This window comes from Mandrillus leucophaeus, unplaced genomic scaffold (assembly GCF_000951045.1).
Source record: "Mandrillus leucophaeus isolate KB7577 unplaced genomic scaffold, Mleu.le_1.0 Scaffold416, whole genome shotgun sequence".
Classification (NCBI taxonomy): Eukaryota; Metazoa; Chordata; class Mammalia; order Primates; family Cercopithecidae; genus Mandrillus; species Mandrillus leucophaeus.
Genome location: NW_012104432.1, coordinates 1,060,237 through 1,075,622, shown reverse-complemented (window position 1 = coordinate 1,075,622; position 15,386 = coordinate 1,060,237). Strand labels below are relative to the sequence as shown.

The window sequence follows — 15,386 nt, the reverse complement described above, 5'->3', positions numbered from 1 at the left end:
GCAATCTTGGCTGACTGCAAGCTCTGCCTCCTGGGTTCATGCCATTCTCCTGCCTCAGCCTCCTGAGTATCTGGGACTACAGGCACCCACCACCACGCCCGACTAATTTGTTTGTATTTTTAGCACAGACGGGGTTTCACTGTGTTAGCCAGGATGGTCTCGATCTCCTGACCTCGTGATCCACCTGCCTCGGCCTCCCAAAGTGCTGGGATTACAGGTGTGAGCCACTGTGCCCGGCCTATTGTTGTTTTTAAATATTCCCCTCTTTTTCTGCCTTGTCTGGTTTTAATTGAACATTTTATATGATTCTGCTTTCTCTTAGCTTATCATTAAAAAAAAAATTTAGTGGTTGCCTCAGAGTTTATAGTATACATTTACCCAATAACTGAGTATTCCCAATTCCTCCTTCCCATCTCTTACAACATGGCTGTTATTTATTTTATTCTCCATATCTCATAATCACCTAATACATTATTACTGACATTACTTTGAATAAAGTTATCTATTAGATCAATGAAGAACAAATAAATAAAAGATTGTGTTTTAGTTTTCTTCTTATTTCTACTCTCTCTTTCCACTTTACTTACATCTGAGATTCAGACTTACATAATTTTCTTTTTCATTTGAAGAACTTCTGTGAACATTTATTTGCAAGATAGGTCAGTCTACTGGCGACAAATTCTTTTCTTTTTTGTTTGTCTGAGAAAGTCTTTATTTCTTCTTCACTTTTAAGGGATAATTCTCCTGGATACAGATTGCTGGGTTGGTAGTTTTTTTTTTCTTGCTTGCTTGTATGGTTTCTGAGGAATGGTCTGATGTAATTCTTTATTTTTTTTCTTCTATAGGTTAGGTGCATTTTTTCCTTTGGCCTTTTTCAAGGTTTTCTGTCTTTTGCTTTCTGCAAGTTTAATATGATATGTCTAGGTACAGATATTTTCGCATTTATCCTGCTCGGTGTTCTCTCAGTTTTCTGGATCTGTGTGGTGTCTGTCATTAATTTTGGAAAATTTGTGGACATTATTTCAAATATTTATTCACTTTTTTCTCTTTCTTCTACTTCTGTTATGCCGTTTATACATATGTTACAACTTTTATAATTGTTCTACAGTTCAGGGCTATTTTATTCTCCCCCAATCCCCGCTCCCCATTCTTTTTTGTCTTTGCACTTCAGTTTGGGAAGTTTCAGTGGACATGTCTTCAAGCTTGCTGATTCTTCCTTCAACTTAGTCCATTTACTAATGAAGCCATCAAAGGTATTCTTTGTTTGTGTTAGAGTGATTTTGATCTCCAGCATTTTCTTTTGATTCTCTCTGAGCTTCCCTCTCTCTGCTTATATTACCCATCTGTTCTTGCATGTTGTCTACTTTTTCCATAGAGCCCTTTGTATTAGTCCGTTCTCATGCTGCTATAAACAACTGCCCAAGACTGGTAATTTATAAAGGAAAGAAGTTTAATTGACTCACAATTCTGCAGGGCTGGGGAGGAAACTTACAATCATGGCAGAAGGGGAAGCAAACACATCCTTCTTCACGTGGTGTCAGGAAGGAGAAGAATGGGAGCTGACTGAAGGGGGAAGCCCCTTCTAAAACCATCAGATCTCATGAGAACTTACTATCACGAGAATAGCATGGGGAAAGCCGCCCCCCATGATTCAATTACCTCCCACTGGTTCCTTCCAGCCACACGTGGGGATTATGGGAACTACAATTCAAGATGAGATTCTGGTGGGGACACAGCCACACCATATCACCCTTACTATATAGCCACAATTTTTAAAATTCTCTATCTGATAATTCCAAAATACGTGACACGTCCCAGTCACTCTCTGCTGCTTGCTTTGTCTCTTCACACTGTATTTTTTCTCGCCTTATATCATGCCTTGTTATTTTTGTTGACAGCCTGATATGCTGTAGCTGTTAAAAGGAGCTGAGGTGAAGAGGCCATTCATGTGAGGTGTTGTGTTATCTGGGTAGAAGTTTTGCTGTGCTGAATGTTTGCTGTAGCTGTAGATGCCAGAGGCTTTGGTTTCCTTGTCTTGTTTTGTCTCCCCTGGATGTCTTTGCTTTCCTAAAAACGCCTTTGTTAAAAGATTTATTTCTTGCAGCTTTGATTCACTTATTGTTCTGGAGCCCTGTTGATGTGAGGGTGAGGCATTGGGGAGGAGAAGTGTTCTATAATCTTAGGCTTATGATTAGGGGTCTTAGTCTTTTGCTGGGCCTGAGTTTTTGGGCCGACCTTCAAAGTGTTTCTTAGCCTCTTCTTTGTTCCTTTGGGCTAGAGAGGGCTGGAGTTGGCCAGCTGCCCTTCTCCCACGACAGAGAAGGCTCCGGCAAAGTTGTTTCCCTTGGTTTTTGTTATGGACAGAGTTCTGGGTTTTTTAAAAAATGGTTCCTTTTTCCCTTTTATTGCCTGATACATAAAGGGATTTTTCTCGGATCTTTGTTGTGAGCACAAGGTGGGGGTTTCTGGATGTGCAAACCCATAAAAGTGCAGTGTCCCTGTCATACCAGGCGCCCAAGCTCTCTCTCAAGCTAGTCCACACTCAGCCTGCAGCAGTTTGTCCAAATTGCCTTGGAAGTGTTCCTGCCAGTTCATGGCTCCTGGGAAACTGATCTCAGCTGTGGTTCTGTGTATCCGCGTCTCTCTCCAGATTCAAGGTGGTAATCTATCCAGGGACTTCAGTTCTTTGTTGGATCTAAGAAGGGGAGTAAGACTTCCAAGTGCTTTACGTGTCCAACCAGAAACCAGAAGTTTCATCCTTGACCGACCTGCCAGCCTTCAGGTATTAGTGCACCTCTGCATGTCGGCACAGCTTGAGCTTCTGTTTCTCCACCTCATCTTGGTGCCATTGTTTCAGACAATTGACTTTTTTTTTTTTTTTTGAGACAGAATCTCACTGTGTTGCCAGGCTGGTCTTGAACTCCTGAGCTCAAGCGATCTGCGTGCCTCAGCCTCCCATAGTGCTGGGATTGCAGGCATGAGCCACTGTGCCCGGCCCAGTTTACTTTTACAAACCCCACAGTACAGTGTTTTTATTTTTGTTTAAATAGTAAGTTACCTTGTAAAGAGATTTGAATAAGAAGAAGAAAATCTTCTCTGATTACCCGTGTAGCTCTCACTCCAAGTGCTCCTCATTCTGTGGTGTGGGGGCCGTGTTTCTGTCTGACATTCTTTCCTTACTGCCTGAAGGACTTCGTGTAACATTTCTTGTAGTGCACATCTGTTGTTAAGGATTCCTTCAGCTTCTGTGCGTCTGAATGCTTTCAGTTTAAAACAATTTTTTCAGCCGGGCGCGGTGGCTCACGCCTGTAATCCCAGCACTTTGGGAGGCCGAGGCGGGTGGATCACAAGGTCAGGAGATCGAGATCATCCTGGCGAACATGGTGAAACCCCATTTCTACTAAAAATAAAAAAATTAGCTGGGTGTGGTGGTGTGGGTCTGTAGTCCCAGCTACTCAGGAGGCTGAGGCAGGAGAATGGCGTGAACCTGGGAGGCGGAGCTTGTAGTGAGCTGAGATCGTGCCACTGCACTCCAGCCTGGGCGACAGAGCCAGATTTTGTCTCCAAAAAAAAAAATTTTTTTTCAAAAAAATAAAAAATAAATAAATACTAAGTCCAGGTGCGGTGGTTCACGCCTGTAATCCCAGCACTTTGGGAGGCTGAGGCAGGTGGATCATGAGGTCAAGAGATCGAGACCATCCTGGCCAACATGGTAAAACTCTGTCTCTACTAAAAATACAAAAATTAGCTGGGTGTGGTGGTGTGGGTCTGTAGTCCCAGCTACTTGGGAGGCTGAGGCAGGAGAATTGTTTGAACCTGGGAGGTGGAGGTTGCAGTGAGCCGGGATCACGCCACTGCACTCCAGCCTGGTGACAGAGAGAGACTCTGTCCCAAAAAAATAAAAATAAAAATAAAGTTTTATTGGACTTTGTTTTTTAGGGCAGTGTTAACTTCACAGCAAAATTGAGAAGCAGATATAGAAGCTTCCCATACACACCCATCCCCCTGACCTGCACAGTCTTCCCCCTTATCAACCTCTCTCCCCAGAGCAGTACATTGTTTCAACTGATGAACCTGCACTGGCACATCAGTACCACCCAAAGTCTACAGTTCACATTAGGGTCCACTCTTGCTGTTGTACATTCTGTGGATTTGAACAAATGTATAATGACACATGTCCACCATTCTCAAGTCATACAAAGTAGTTTCTCTGCCCTAAAAACCCTCTGTGGTCCACCTCTCCATTCCTCCCCGCCCAGCCCCAGGGAACCACTGATCTCCACTCCTCCCCGCCCAGCCCCAGGGAACCACTGATCTTTTCACTGCCTCCATAGCTTTGCCTTTTCCAGAATATCCCATAGTTGGAATCATACAGTTGATAACCTTTTCACACTAGCTCCTTTCACATAATAAGATGCATCGAAGGTTCTCCCTTGTCTTTTTGTGGCTTGGTAGCTCATTTCTTTTTATTGCTGAGTAATATTCCACTGCCTGGATATACCACAGTTTATTTATCCATTTACGTACTGAAGGACATCTTGCCTGCTTCCAAGTTTTGGCAATTAATGGATACAGCTGCTGTAAACATCCTCTTGCAGGTTTTTGTGTGGACATAAGTTTTCAGCTCCTTTTGGTAAATACCAAGGAACACAATTGCTGGATAGTGTGTTAGTCAGGATTCTCTAGAGGGACAGAACTAACAGGACAGAGATATATATATAAAAGGGAGTTTATTAAGTATTAACTCACACAATAACAGGGTCCGACAATAGGCCGTCTGTAAGCCGAGGAGCAGAGAGAGCCAGTCCGAGCCCCCAAACTGAAGAACTTGGAGTCTGATGTTCAAGGGCAGGAAGGATCCAGCACAGGAGAAAGATGTAGGCGGGGAGGCTAGGCCAGTCTAGCCTTTTCACATTTTTCCGCCTGCTTTATGTTCTAGCTGTGTTGGCAGCTGGTTAGATGGTGCCCACCCAGATTAAGGGTGGGTCTGCCTTTCCCAACCCACTGACTCAAATGTTCATCTCCTTTGGCAACACCCTCACAGACATACCCAGGATCAATACTTTGCATCCTTTAATGCAATCAAGTTGACATTCAGTATTAACCATCACAGATAGTATGGTAAGAGTATGTTTAGTTTTATGTGAAGTTGCCAAACCGTCTTCCAAGTTGACTGTCCCAGTTGTTCCTATCATCAGGGAGTGAGGATTTCTGCTGCTCCGTACCCTCCCAGCCTCTGGTGTGCTCAGTGTTCTGGATTCTGGCCATGCTTCTGGATGTACAGTGGTATCTCCTTGTTGTAATCTGCATTCCCCTATGACATATGACATGGAACATATTTTCATGTGCTTATTTGCCATCTGTACATCTTCTATGGTGAGGTGTCTGTTAAGGTCTTTGGCCCATTTTTTAATCAGGTTGTTTGTTTTCTTATGGTTGAACTTTAGGAGTTCTTTGTATATTTTGGATAACAGTCCTTTACCAGATATGTCTTTTGCAAATATATTCTCCTAGTCTGTGGCTTGTCTTCATTCTCCTGATAGCAGAACAGAAAATCTAGTTTCAATGAAGTCCAACTTACCAGTTCTTTCTTTTTTTTTTTTTGAGACGGAGTCTCGCTCTGTCGCCCAGGCTGGAGTGCAGTGGCACCATCTTGGTTCACTGCAAGCTCCGCCTCCCGGGTTCACGCCATTCTCCTGCCTCAGCCTCCCAAGTAGCTGGGACTACAGGCGCCCGCCACCTCGCCCGGCCAATTTTTTTTGTATTTTCGTAGAGACGGGGTTTCACTGTGTTAGCCAGGATGGTCTTGATCTCCTGACCTTGTGATCTGCCCGTCTCGGCCTCCCAAAGTGCTGGGATTACAGGCGTGAGCCACTGCGCCCGGCTCAGTTCTTTCTTTTATGGGTCGTGCCTTTGGTGCCATATCTAAAAAGTCATTGCCAGACCTAAGGTTGTCTAGATTTTCTCCTATCTTAGAAGTTGTCTTAGAAGTTTTATAGTCTTGTATTTTATTTCTGTATTTATTTTTGAGGCAGTGTCTCACTCTGTTGCCCAGGCTGGAGTGCAGTGGTGCAATCTCTGCTTACTGCAGCCTCTTCCTCTCGGGTTCAAGCGATTCTCCTGCCTCAGCCTCCTGAGTAGCTAGGACTACAGGTGCGTGCCACCGCGCCCGGCTAATTTTTGTATTTTTAGTAGAGACAGGGTTTCACCATGTTGGTCAGGCTGGTCTTGAATTCCTGACTTCAAGTGATCGGCCTACCTCGGCCTCCCAGAGAGCTGGGATTACAGGCGTGAGCCACCGTGCCCAGCTGAGTCTTGCATTTTATATTTAGGTCTGTAATCACTAAAAATCTTTTTTAAGAGACTTTTTAAAATGAGTCAATGATCACTGTTCATTGCTGCTTTAAACTCCTGAGCTCAAGTGACCCTCACAACTCAGCTTCCTATGTAGCTGGGACTACAGGCATGCACCACCATGCCTGGCTTTTTTTTTTTTTTCTCTCTCTCTCTTTTTTTAATTTGCAAAGATGAGATCTCTCTGTGTTGCCCAGGCTGGTCTCAAACTCCTGGCTTCAAGCGATCCTCTCTCCTCAGTGGCCCAAAGCACTGGGATTATAGGTGTGAGCCACTGCACCTGGCCCGTGATCATATTATCTTAATTTTTGTTAAGGGTGTAAGGTCTATGTCTAGAGTAATTTTTTTGCATGTGGATTTACCATTGTTTCAGTACCATTTGTTGAAAAGATTATTATTTTTTTCATTGTATTGCCTTTGGTCCTTTGTCAAAGGTCAGTTGATCTGTTTTTCTATTATTTCACCAGTGTTACAGTCTTGATTTCTATAGCATGATAGTAAGTCTTGAAGTCAGGTAGTGTCGGTTCTTCAACTGTGTTCCTCTTCAATATTGTGCTGGGTATTCTGGGTCTTGTGCCTCTGCAGATAAACTTCACCATCAGTTTGCTGATATGTGCAAAATAACTAGCTGGAACTTTGAATTGGATTGTACTGAACCTATAGATTAAGTTGGAAAAAATGGACATCTTAGCACTACTGAGTCTTCCTATTCATGAACATGGAATATCTCTCCATTTATTTAGTTTTTGATTTGTTTCATCAGAGTTTTGTAGTTTTCTTGTAGATCTTATGCATGTTTTGTTAGATTCATACCTAAGCATTTCTTTTTTGGGGGTGCAAATGTATATGGTTTTGTGTTTTTAATTTCAAATATCACCTGCTGTGTTTCTGGTGTATAGGAAAGTGATTAACTTTTGTATATTAACCCTGTGTCCTGTAAATTTGCCATAATTGCTTGTTAGTTCCAGGAGCTTTTTGTTGTTGATTCTTTTGGATTTCCTACCTAGACAGTGATATCATCTGCGAGCAAAGGGAGTTTTAGTTCTTCCTTTCTAATCAGTATGCCTTATATTTCTTCATATTGTGTTAGTTAGAACAGTCTCAGTCTTGTAGTCAGCCTGTGCCTCTGGGCGATGAACTTCACCGGTGTTTCTCAGACTCCCTCCTTTAAGTGGGACATGATGGCTGATAGCGGCTGGACTTGGGGTTTCCCTTCCTCTCCTGACTTAGTCAGCTCAGACTTCCGTAACCAGATACCATAAACTGGGTGGCTTAAAACAAACATTTATTTCTCACAGTCTGCAGGCAGGGACGCCCGAGGTCAGGACACCGGCAGCTTTGGTGTCTTGTGAGAGCTGCTTCCTGATTTATAGATGACTGTGTTTTTGCTGTGTTCTCACGTGGTGGGTAGAAGCAGCAAGTTCTGTTGGGAGTTTTATAAGGACACTAATCCCATTCATGAAGGCTCTACCCTCATCACCTTATCTAATCCTAATTACCTCCCAGAGACACCACCTGCCAATACCACCACATTAGAGGGTAGGGTTTCAGCCCATGGACCCCGGGGAGAGGGGTAATTGTATTCAGTCCATAACACGGAATTCTGGAGGCGCTGGAGTTGCGTGTTTCCCTTCACCCGGGTCAGGCTCTCATGAAAGCCCAGCAGGCAGGGATCTCGCTGGCTGAGGTCTCCTGACTTCAGGCCTTCATAAGAACAGATTTCACATGTCTCCTGATAGACTTCAGAACGGCCCCCTTTCCCTCCTTCTGCCACAAGCACAGGGAACTTTCTCTGATACTCACTTTTGGGACCTGGTAGAGCTTTTGCAAGTAAAATTTACAAAAGTGTGAGGCCCCTGATGACTGGGTCTGGAGTTTTTTTTAGCTCTCCGACTTGTCTACACTGAGCCCCCAGCTGGTCAAGTACAGTTTGGGTTTCTCGATCCCAGCCCTGGTTCCCATGGGGGTTTCTGCTCTGGTTAGGTGTGGATCTTTCTGTCTGCCTTCTCTCCAGTGTGAGGGGTGGTGGTTTGCTCTGTGACTTCACTTCTCTTACAGATTTAAAAAGAGTTGGTTTTTCAGTTTGTTCTGCTTTCACTTGGTAGGATGGAGTGGTAACTTCTAAGCTCCTTAGAAACATACGCAGGTGAACTGACAATACCAGATAGAACTAAGAGCAGAAGAGCTTAAGAATGTGGAAATTGTTCAAAAATAGATCTGTCGTGTGATTAGAGTCCTTTTGCTCTATGTCAGATGATTCTTGCTGGCCAGAGTCCAGATATTGTCTTTATTGCTCACTGAGTGCTCTACGATTCACGAGATTCTGGTGGATGTAAATGGCGTGGCTCTGACGCGGAAGTTTAGATGAGCCGGCCTCTTCTCAGCCACGTTTGATCTCACAAAGTAGAGGCTGGCCGGCTGCTGATGTTGTAAGTTACATTAGCTTCACCATCGCTGTCTTCTGGAATTACTTCTCTCCTGGTGTAAAACCCTCCTGCTGATGCAGGCTTATCCTTTGTTTTTCTAAAATAACCTTATTTTCTGACGATCTTGTGATTGCCACTGGTTTCCTCAGTGTTAGACAGGTTGTGTGTTTGTATGTAGTGGGAATCCTACACAGTGGGCGGTGGCGTTGTGAGTAAGCGTGTCCGAGGGTCCCTCACTGCTGATGACAGTGTGACCTGGGTGAAGCCGGCGTCCGTCAGGTTTCTCCGTGGGGAAGTTCCTTTTCTTTTCCTCTGTAACCGGTAAGATACATGTGGAGAGTTACTTTTAGACCATGAATATCCCATTTCCCCTCACACTTTCACCCAACGTTTTTAGTAAGTCTTGATGCTTCCTGCCTTTGTGGGCTGTGAGTGTCATGGCCGTGCAATGGCACTCACCCGGGGGTTGGTTTTCACTGTCAGGAAGCGTGTCCCCTTCTTCCCTGTTCACTCGCCGTCCACTGGGGCTCGAGGCCTTCTTGTTTCACTTGTTGGTCTAGGATCTGTTCTTGCTGGAATTTATTTTGATCTTCACGTTGTTCCAGACCTCAGGCTTGGCAAGCAGGAGCCTCGTTAGCTGGTGTCTGTCCCCTGACGCATCCCCAGCCCATTACTTTCTGGACCCACAGCGTGTCCAGGCCCACCTCCTGCTTTTCCCAACCTCGTGCGGGGTCAGCTGCTCTTCCTGGCACCTAGCCCTGGGGTTTAGAAACTCGGCTGAGAGTCACTGCTCAGGTGCTTTCAGTGGGCGGGATTAGAGTGTGTGTGTGTGAATACACGCATGTGAGAGTGTGTGTATGTGTGCATATGTGTGTGTGAATGCACCCAAGTGTGTATATGTACATGCACGTGTGCATGTGTGTGAATGCACATGTGAGAGTGCATGTGTGTGCATGTGTGAATGCATGTGCATACGTGTGTGTGCATGTGAGTGTGTGAATGCACACATGTGAGTGTACGTGTGTGCGAGTGTGTAGCTGTGTGTGGAATGCACGTGTGTACGTGTGTGTGTGTGTGTGAATGCACACATGTGAGTGTACGTGTGTGGATGTGTGAATGCACGTGTGTGTACATGTATGTGCATACGAATGTGAATGCACACATATGTGTATGTGTGTGTAGGTGTGTGTGAATACTAGCATGTGAGTGTGTGAGCGTGTGCATGTGTGACAGTGCACGTGTGAGTGTGCGTGTGTCCGTGTGTGTGTATATCAAATAGTTCAAACGGACAACTCTAATTCTAGTGAAATCCACAGGGCTTTCCTTTGCCTTCCTCATCAGTATTTGTGTCTTTCCTCTCACTGTGAGAAGCCCGGCTCCCAGTCATACCAATCTTTTTCCCATCCTCTCAATCCCACAGCACACACACCAGCGTCAGCATGGCTGCCCCCAGACCGTGACGAACAGCAGGCCTACTGAGTGCAACCTAAGCTTGGGTTGCGGTTTTTCTGTCTTAGCCTGAGGATGTAGTCAAAATAATATGTTCAAGAGTTATTTCTATTTGTCGCCGTGTGTGGTGGCTCACGCCTGTAATCCTAGCACTTCGGGAGGCTGAGGTGGGCAGATCACCCAAGGTCGGGAGTTCGAGGCCAGCCTGACCAACATGGAGAAACCCCATCTCTACTAAAAATATAAAATTAGGCGGGTGTGGTGACGCATGCCTGTGACCCCAGCTACTCGGGAGGCTGAGGCAGAGAATTGCTTGAACCTGGGAGGCAGAGGTTGCAGTGAGCCAAGATTGTGCCATTGCACTCCAGCTTGGGCAACAAGAGTGAAATTCCATTTCAAAAAGAAAAAAAAAAAGTTATTTCCGTTTCTCTTTTCTTTCTGTGTGGCTATGAATAGATTGATTTCAAATTTAAGGTTTTCCTTCTAATACTGTTTTCATTTTATTTATGATTTTGTAAAGCATAACAAAGTAGGCTGGGTGCAGTGGCTCATGCCTATAATCCCAGTGCTTTGGGAGGCCAAGGCAGGAGGATCACTTGAGGCCGGGAGTTTGAGACTAGCCTGGGCAACATAGTAAGACCCTGTCTCTAGAAATTTTTTTTTTTTTTTAATTAGCCAGGTGTGGTAGTGCACACCTGTAGTCCTGGCTACCTGGAAGGCCGAGGCAGGAGGATCTCTTGAGCCCCAGAGTTTGAGGCTGTAGTCAGTTATGATTGTGCCCCTGCACTCCAGCCTGAGCGACAGAGTGAGACCCTGTCTTTTATATGTGTGTATGTATATATATAAAATGTATATGTGTGTGTATATATTTTATTTGTGATATATATATGGAAGCTTTAAAACACACAACACACACATACACACACACACACACACATATATATATGGAGCTTTAAAACCCCCCGAGTGGGAGATGTGGAGATATGAACAATGCAAGCAGAGTCAGATTATAAGGGCACAGTCTTGGTGAAGGGGGTATGGATATTTACAGTCAAATACTCTCCATGTTTTTGCATACTTGAATATTTTTATTATAAAATGTTAGGAAGAAAACACCTTCAGAAAGACACAAAAGTCAGACCAGGTGTGGTGGCTTCTGCCTGAAATCCCAGCACTGTGGGAGGCCGAGGCGGGTGAATGACCTGAGGTTAGGAGTTCGAGACCAGCCTGGCCAACATGGTGAAAGCCCATCTCTACTAAAAATACAAAAATTAGCTGGGCATGGTGGCAGGTGCCTGTAATCCCAGCTACTTGGGAGGCAGGAGAATCACTTGAACTGAGGAGGTGGAGGTTGCAGTGAACTGAGATTGCACCACTGCACTCCAGCCTGGGTGACAGAGCAAGACTCCATCTAAAAAAAAAAAAAGAGACAAAAGTCAAATGTGAAGAAATAGAAGGTGCTTGTAGAGTCTGTGCCTGCTTCCCTGCAATGTCCACTGACTTCTCACTCACCCTGTGTGTTGGGATTTCATGACTGCTATGTGCAGCACACTGGGTGGGTGTGAGCCTGGGGCCAGGGTGTCTTTGGGGCAGTCTCGCTGTGTGAGGTTGGGCCAGTGACAGCCTCTCTGTGCCACCATTCCCGCATCTGTAAAATGGGGCTGACAGAGCAGCCACCTCGTGGGGCCGTGCGTGTTGGGTGAGTTGCCCTGTGTGAAGCCTCGTGGGGCCGTGCGTGTTGGGTGAGTTGGCCCGTGTGAAGCCTCGTGGGGCCGTGCGTGTTGGGTGAGTTGGCCCGTGTGAAGTGTTCAGAACCTTTGCTGGAGGTCTGTTCACTTTCAGTTACTGCCCATTTGTTGACAGGTTTCATAAAATATTCTAGCTCTGGCCCTTATACTGTTAGGAAAATAATTCTTAGCAAGTGTAGTTTTCATTTTTATGGAGAGAAATCCCATTCACCTGAGTTCTGACCCACCAAGAGGCTCAGGCTGCTGAGTGGGCAGGTGCGAGCTTGCGTGACAGGTCTCTGGTAGACTCACAGGAATGTTCGTCCTGCACTAGATTAAGATGTTTTACGAGGAGCATTTGCACTTGGACGATGAGATCCGCTACATCCTGGACGGCAGCGGGTACTTCGACGTGAGGGACAAGGAGGACAAGTGGATCCGGATCTTCATGGAGAAGGGAGACATGATAACGCTCCCCGCAGGGATCTATCACCGCTTCACCGTGGACGAAAAGGTGGGAGCGCTGTGCTTTGTCCCCAAGCCTGGCCTGTGTGGTGGCCCTGACTGCGGCATCCCTGCCGCTGAACTGCACGGCCTCCGCACACTCTGAGTGTGGTCTCCGGGCTCGGGACTCCTCGACCTGTGCTTCAAGGAGAGTCTCTGTGGAGCCGCAGGCGGTGTCCGAGGCGACTGCTGTCCTGTGGCAGCCTCCGGGGCCCCTGCCTGCGATCCTGGTGGACAGGTGTGCGTTTCATACCCAGGTGGGGGCAGGTACAGGCGGGGCACACCCACGAGCCTGGCCCTGCCCCAGCCCGTGCTTGGTGCTGAGGCATCTGCAGGGTTGTCATGTTGCCACATTGTCACTTTTAAAAACATTTCAGTTTTGGAATTGAACAGTAACGCAGTCCAGTCAGGATTGGCAATAAACGTAAATAAGGTAGTTTTGGGGTTCACTGGAGGTGACTGGGGCTAACGCTGAGATTTAAGTGTAATTTTTGAATAAATAGTAAATGCACATGGTTTAAAATTTAGAAATAAGAGAGGGGACCCGATGAAAGGTATCCCTCTGACCCCTGTTCCCAGCCCCCCACTTTCTCTCCTGAAAGGAACCAGTATTCCATTTAAAAAATTATTTTTAGAGTGACTTTATGTATATCCAAGCGCGTGTCAGTCAGGATTCTTTTTTTTTTTCTTTGAGACAGAGTCTCACTGTGTCGCCCAGGCTGGAGTGCAGTGGCTGGATCTCGGCTCACTGCAGCCTCTGCCTCCCAAGCTCAAGTGATTCTCCTGCCTCAGCCTCCTGAGTAGCTGGGATTACAGGGGCCCACCACCACGCCCAGCTAATTTTTGTATTTTTAGTAGAGACGGGGTTTCACCATGTTGGTCAGGCTGGTCTCGAACTCCTGACCTCAAGTGATCCACCCGCCTTGGCCTCCCAAAGTGCTGGGATTACAGGCGTGAGCCACTGCGCCCGGCCTGGTCAGGATTCTTACTATCCCCCTTTTCAAACAGGAGGCAGCAGACTCTGCCTGTGGTTCTACGTTTTACTTTTTTCTACCTGATGTTCACTGGGGACGTTTCATATCAGTATCTCCCAGCCCGTAGCCCTGATTACAGCTGCACTGTACTCTGGCGCTGGACATGCTCCACTGCATTTAACCATTAAGTTATTTCAGCGAGTCCTCGACCCCCAATAATGAGGACATACATTGTTCCCAATTTTTTGCTCTTGTGAACAGTGCTGTAATAAATATCCTGACATGCTTGTCATTTTGCACTTATGTGTTTTTCTGTAGGGTAAATTCCTAAAAGTGAAAACTGAATTAAAAGGCACATGCGTTTTTAGTTTGGACAGATGTCTCTGAATTGTCCTTTCCTGCCCACCAGCAACACGTGGGCCCTGATGCTAGTTCTTAAGAAAACTGTAGCCAAACGAGGTGGAGAGGAGGTGAAGGGTACATGGGGCTGGAGCCGGTGCTTTTCCTAACTGTGCGTCTCTATAGAGAGTGCGGAGGTGCGGAGTTCAACACCGAGCCTTGGCTCCAGATGCTCTTACCTGGCGCGTGAGGACAGGCAGTGCCAGCTGCACCACCTGATACAAACTTTCCATCCGAGAATAAAATGTGGCCTAACTTGTTAAAGACACAGAATAAAAATAGCAAGGGAAGTGTTTATAGCAATTAATGTTAATAAGTTGATATGTTAATAAATAAAAGTAAGTAGAAGGCCGGCTGGTTTAATGAGATGCTGGGCATGTTTGTCTGTTTTCCAGAACTACGCGAAGGCCATGCGGCTGTTTGTGGGAGAACCGGTGTGGACAGCGTACAACCGGCCTGCTGACCATTTCGAAGCCCGTGGGCAGTACATGAAATTTCTGGCACAGACAGCCTAGCAGTGCTGCCTGGGAACTAACACGTGCCTCGTGAAGGTCCCCAGTATGATGACTGAGCAGAAAATCCACCATTTTCTCTTTGCTTTTAGAGGATAGACTTGAGGCTAGGTTATCTCTCCTTTGTAAGATTATTTGACCAGAATCTTTTGTAATGAAAGGATCTAGAAAGCAACTTGGAAGTGTAAAGAGTCACCTTCATTTTCTGTAACTCAATCAAGACTAGTGGGTCCGTGGCCCTGTGTGTGTTCATGCATTCAGTTCAGACCCAAATGAAAGTTTCATCTCCCGAAATGCAGCTCCATAGATGCTCGTCTGGACGTGATACCGTACCTGCCGTGTAAGAAGGTGCAATCATAGATAACAGCTAGCCAGAGAGAAGACGCTTTTTTCTCCCAAAATTGTGCCTTGGGGTGGGGAGTGGTATGGGGGAAGAGCTCGCACCTTAAGGGGCACACACTGAGTTGCTTATGCCACTTCCTTGTTCAAAATAAAGTGAATGCCTTAATCTTATGCTCATGGCTTGGAGTTACCTTATATTCAGGTATGTATGATATTTTGCCTTGTTTGTTAAAATCGCCCCATTTAGATTCTTTATATAATTATCCTTATATATCAATAATTTATATATGAGCTGTGTTAGTATTTTTTCATTGTGAGATCTCTGGATTCTTTCACAATCAAGCTGTTGAATTTTAACAAGAGTATTAGTACATAAATCTTCTCAACAATTCTGAGATAGGATTATGCCTAGTTTGTTAATTCATAGGAAAACCCAAGTTAACTTCATGTTTCAGAAGGGCAGGTCATTTTTAAAGTATTTCCTTTTTTAACTGGATGAAAAATCTTCATGTCAGGATTAATTTTTTAATCACCTCCACATTGGACAGAGGAAACTCAAGCCTTAAATGTTTAAGTAAACTCTGTCTCAATTTTAGGATTAAAGTATCCACAGGTGGTGTGATGATAACATACATACCCCAGGGCTTGCTTCTGTCAAGTATGACTCTATTTCAGTAATTAAAATAAGTGCTGATCTAC

At 45.3% G+C, this 15,386-nt stretch overlaps 1 protein-coding gene across 1 annotated transcript in view; it reads left to right on the top strand.

Moving 5' to 3' along the window:
* The window catches only part of ADI1 (acireductone dioxygenase 1), a 21,782-nt gene extending 6,396 nt beyond the window's left edge, over positions 1–15,386 (top strand). Inside the window, exons 3-4 of the mRNA XM_011992675.1 lie at positions 12,291–12,470; positions 14,229–15,386. Coding sequence (XP_011848065.1) covers positions 12,291–12,470; positions 14,229–14,348 — 300 coding nt within the window. The 3' untranslated portion in view covers positions 14,349–15,386. The remainder of the gene's footprint in view (positions 1–12,290; positions 12,471–14,228) is intronic.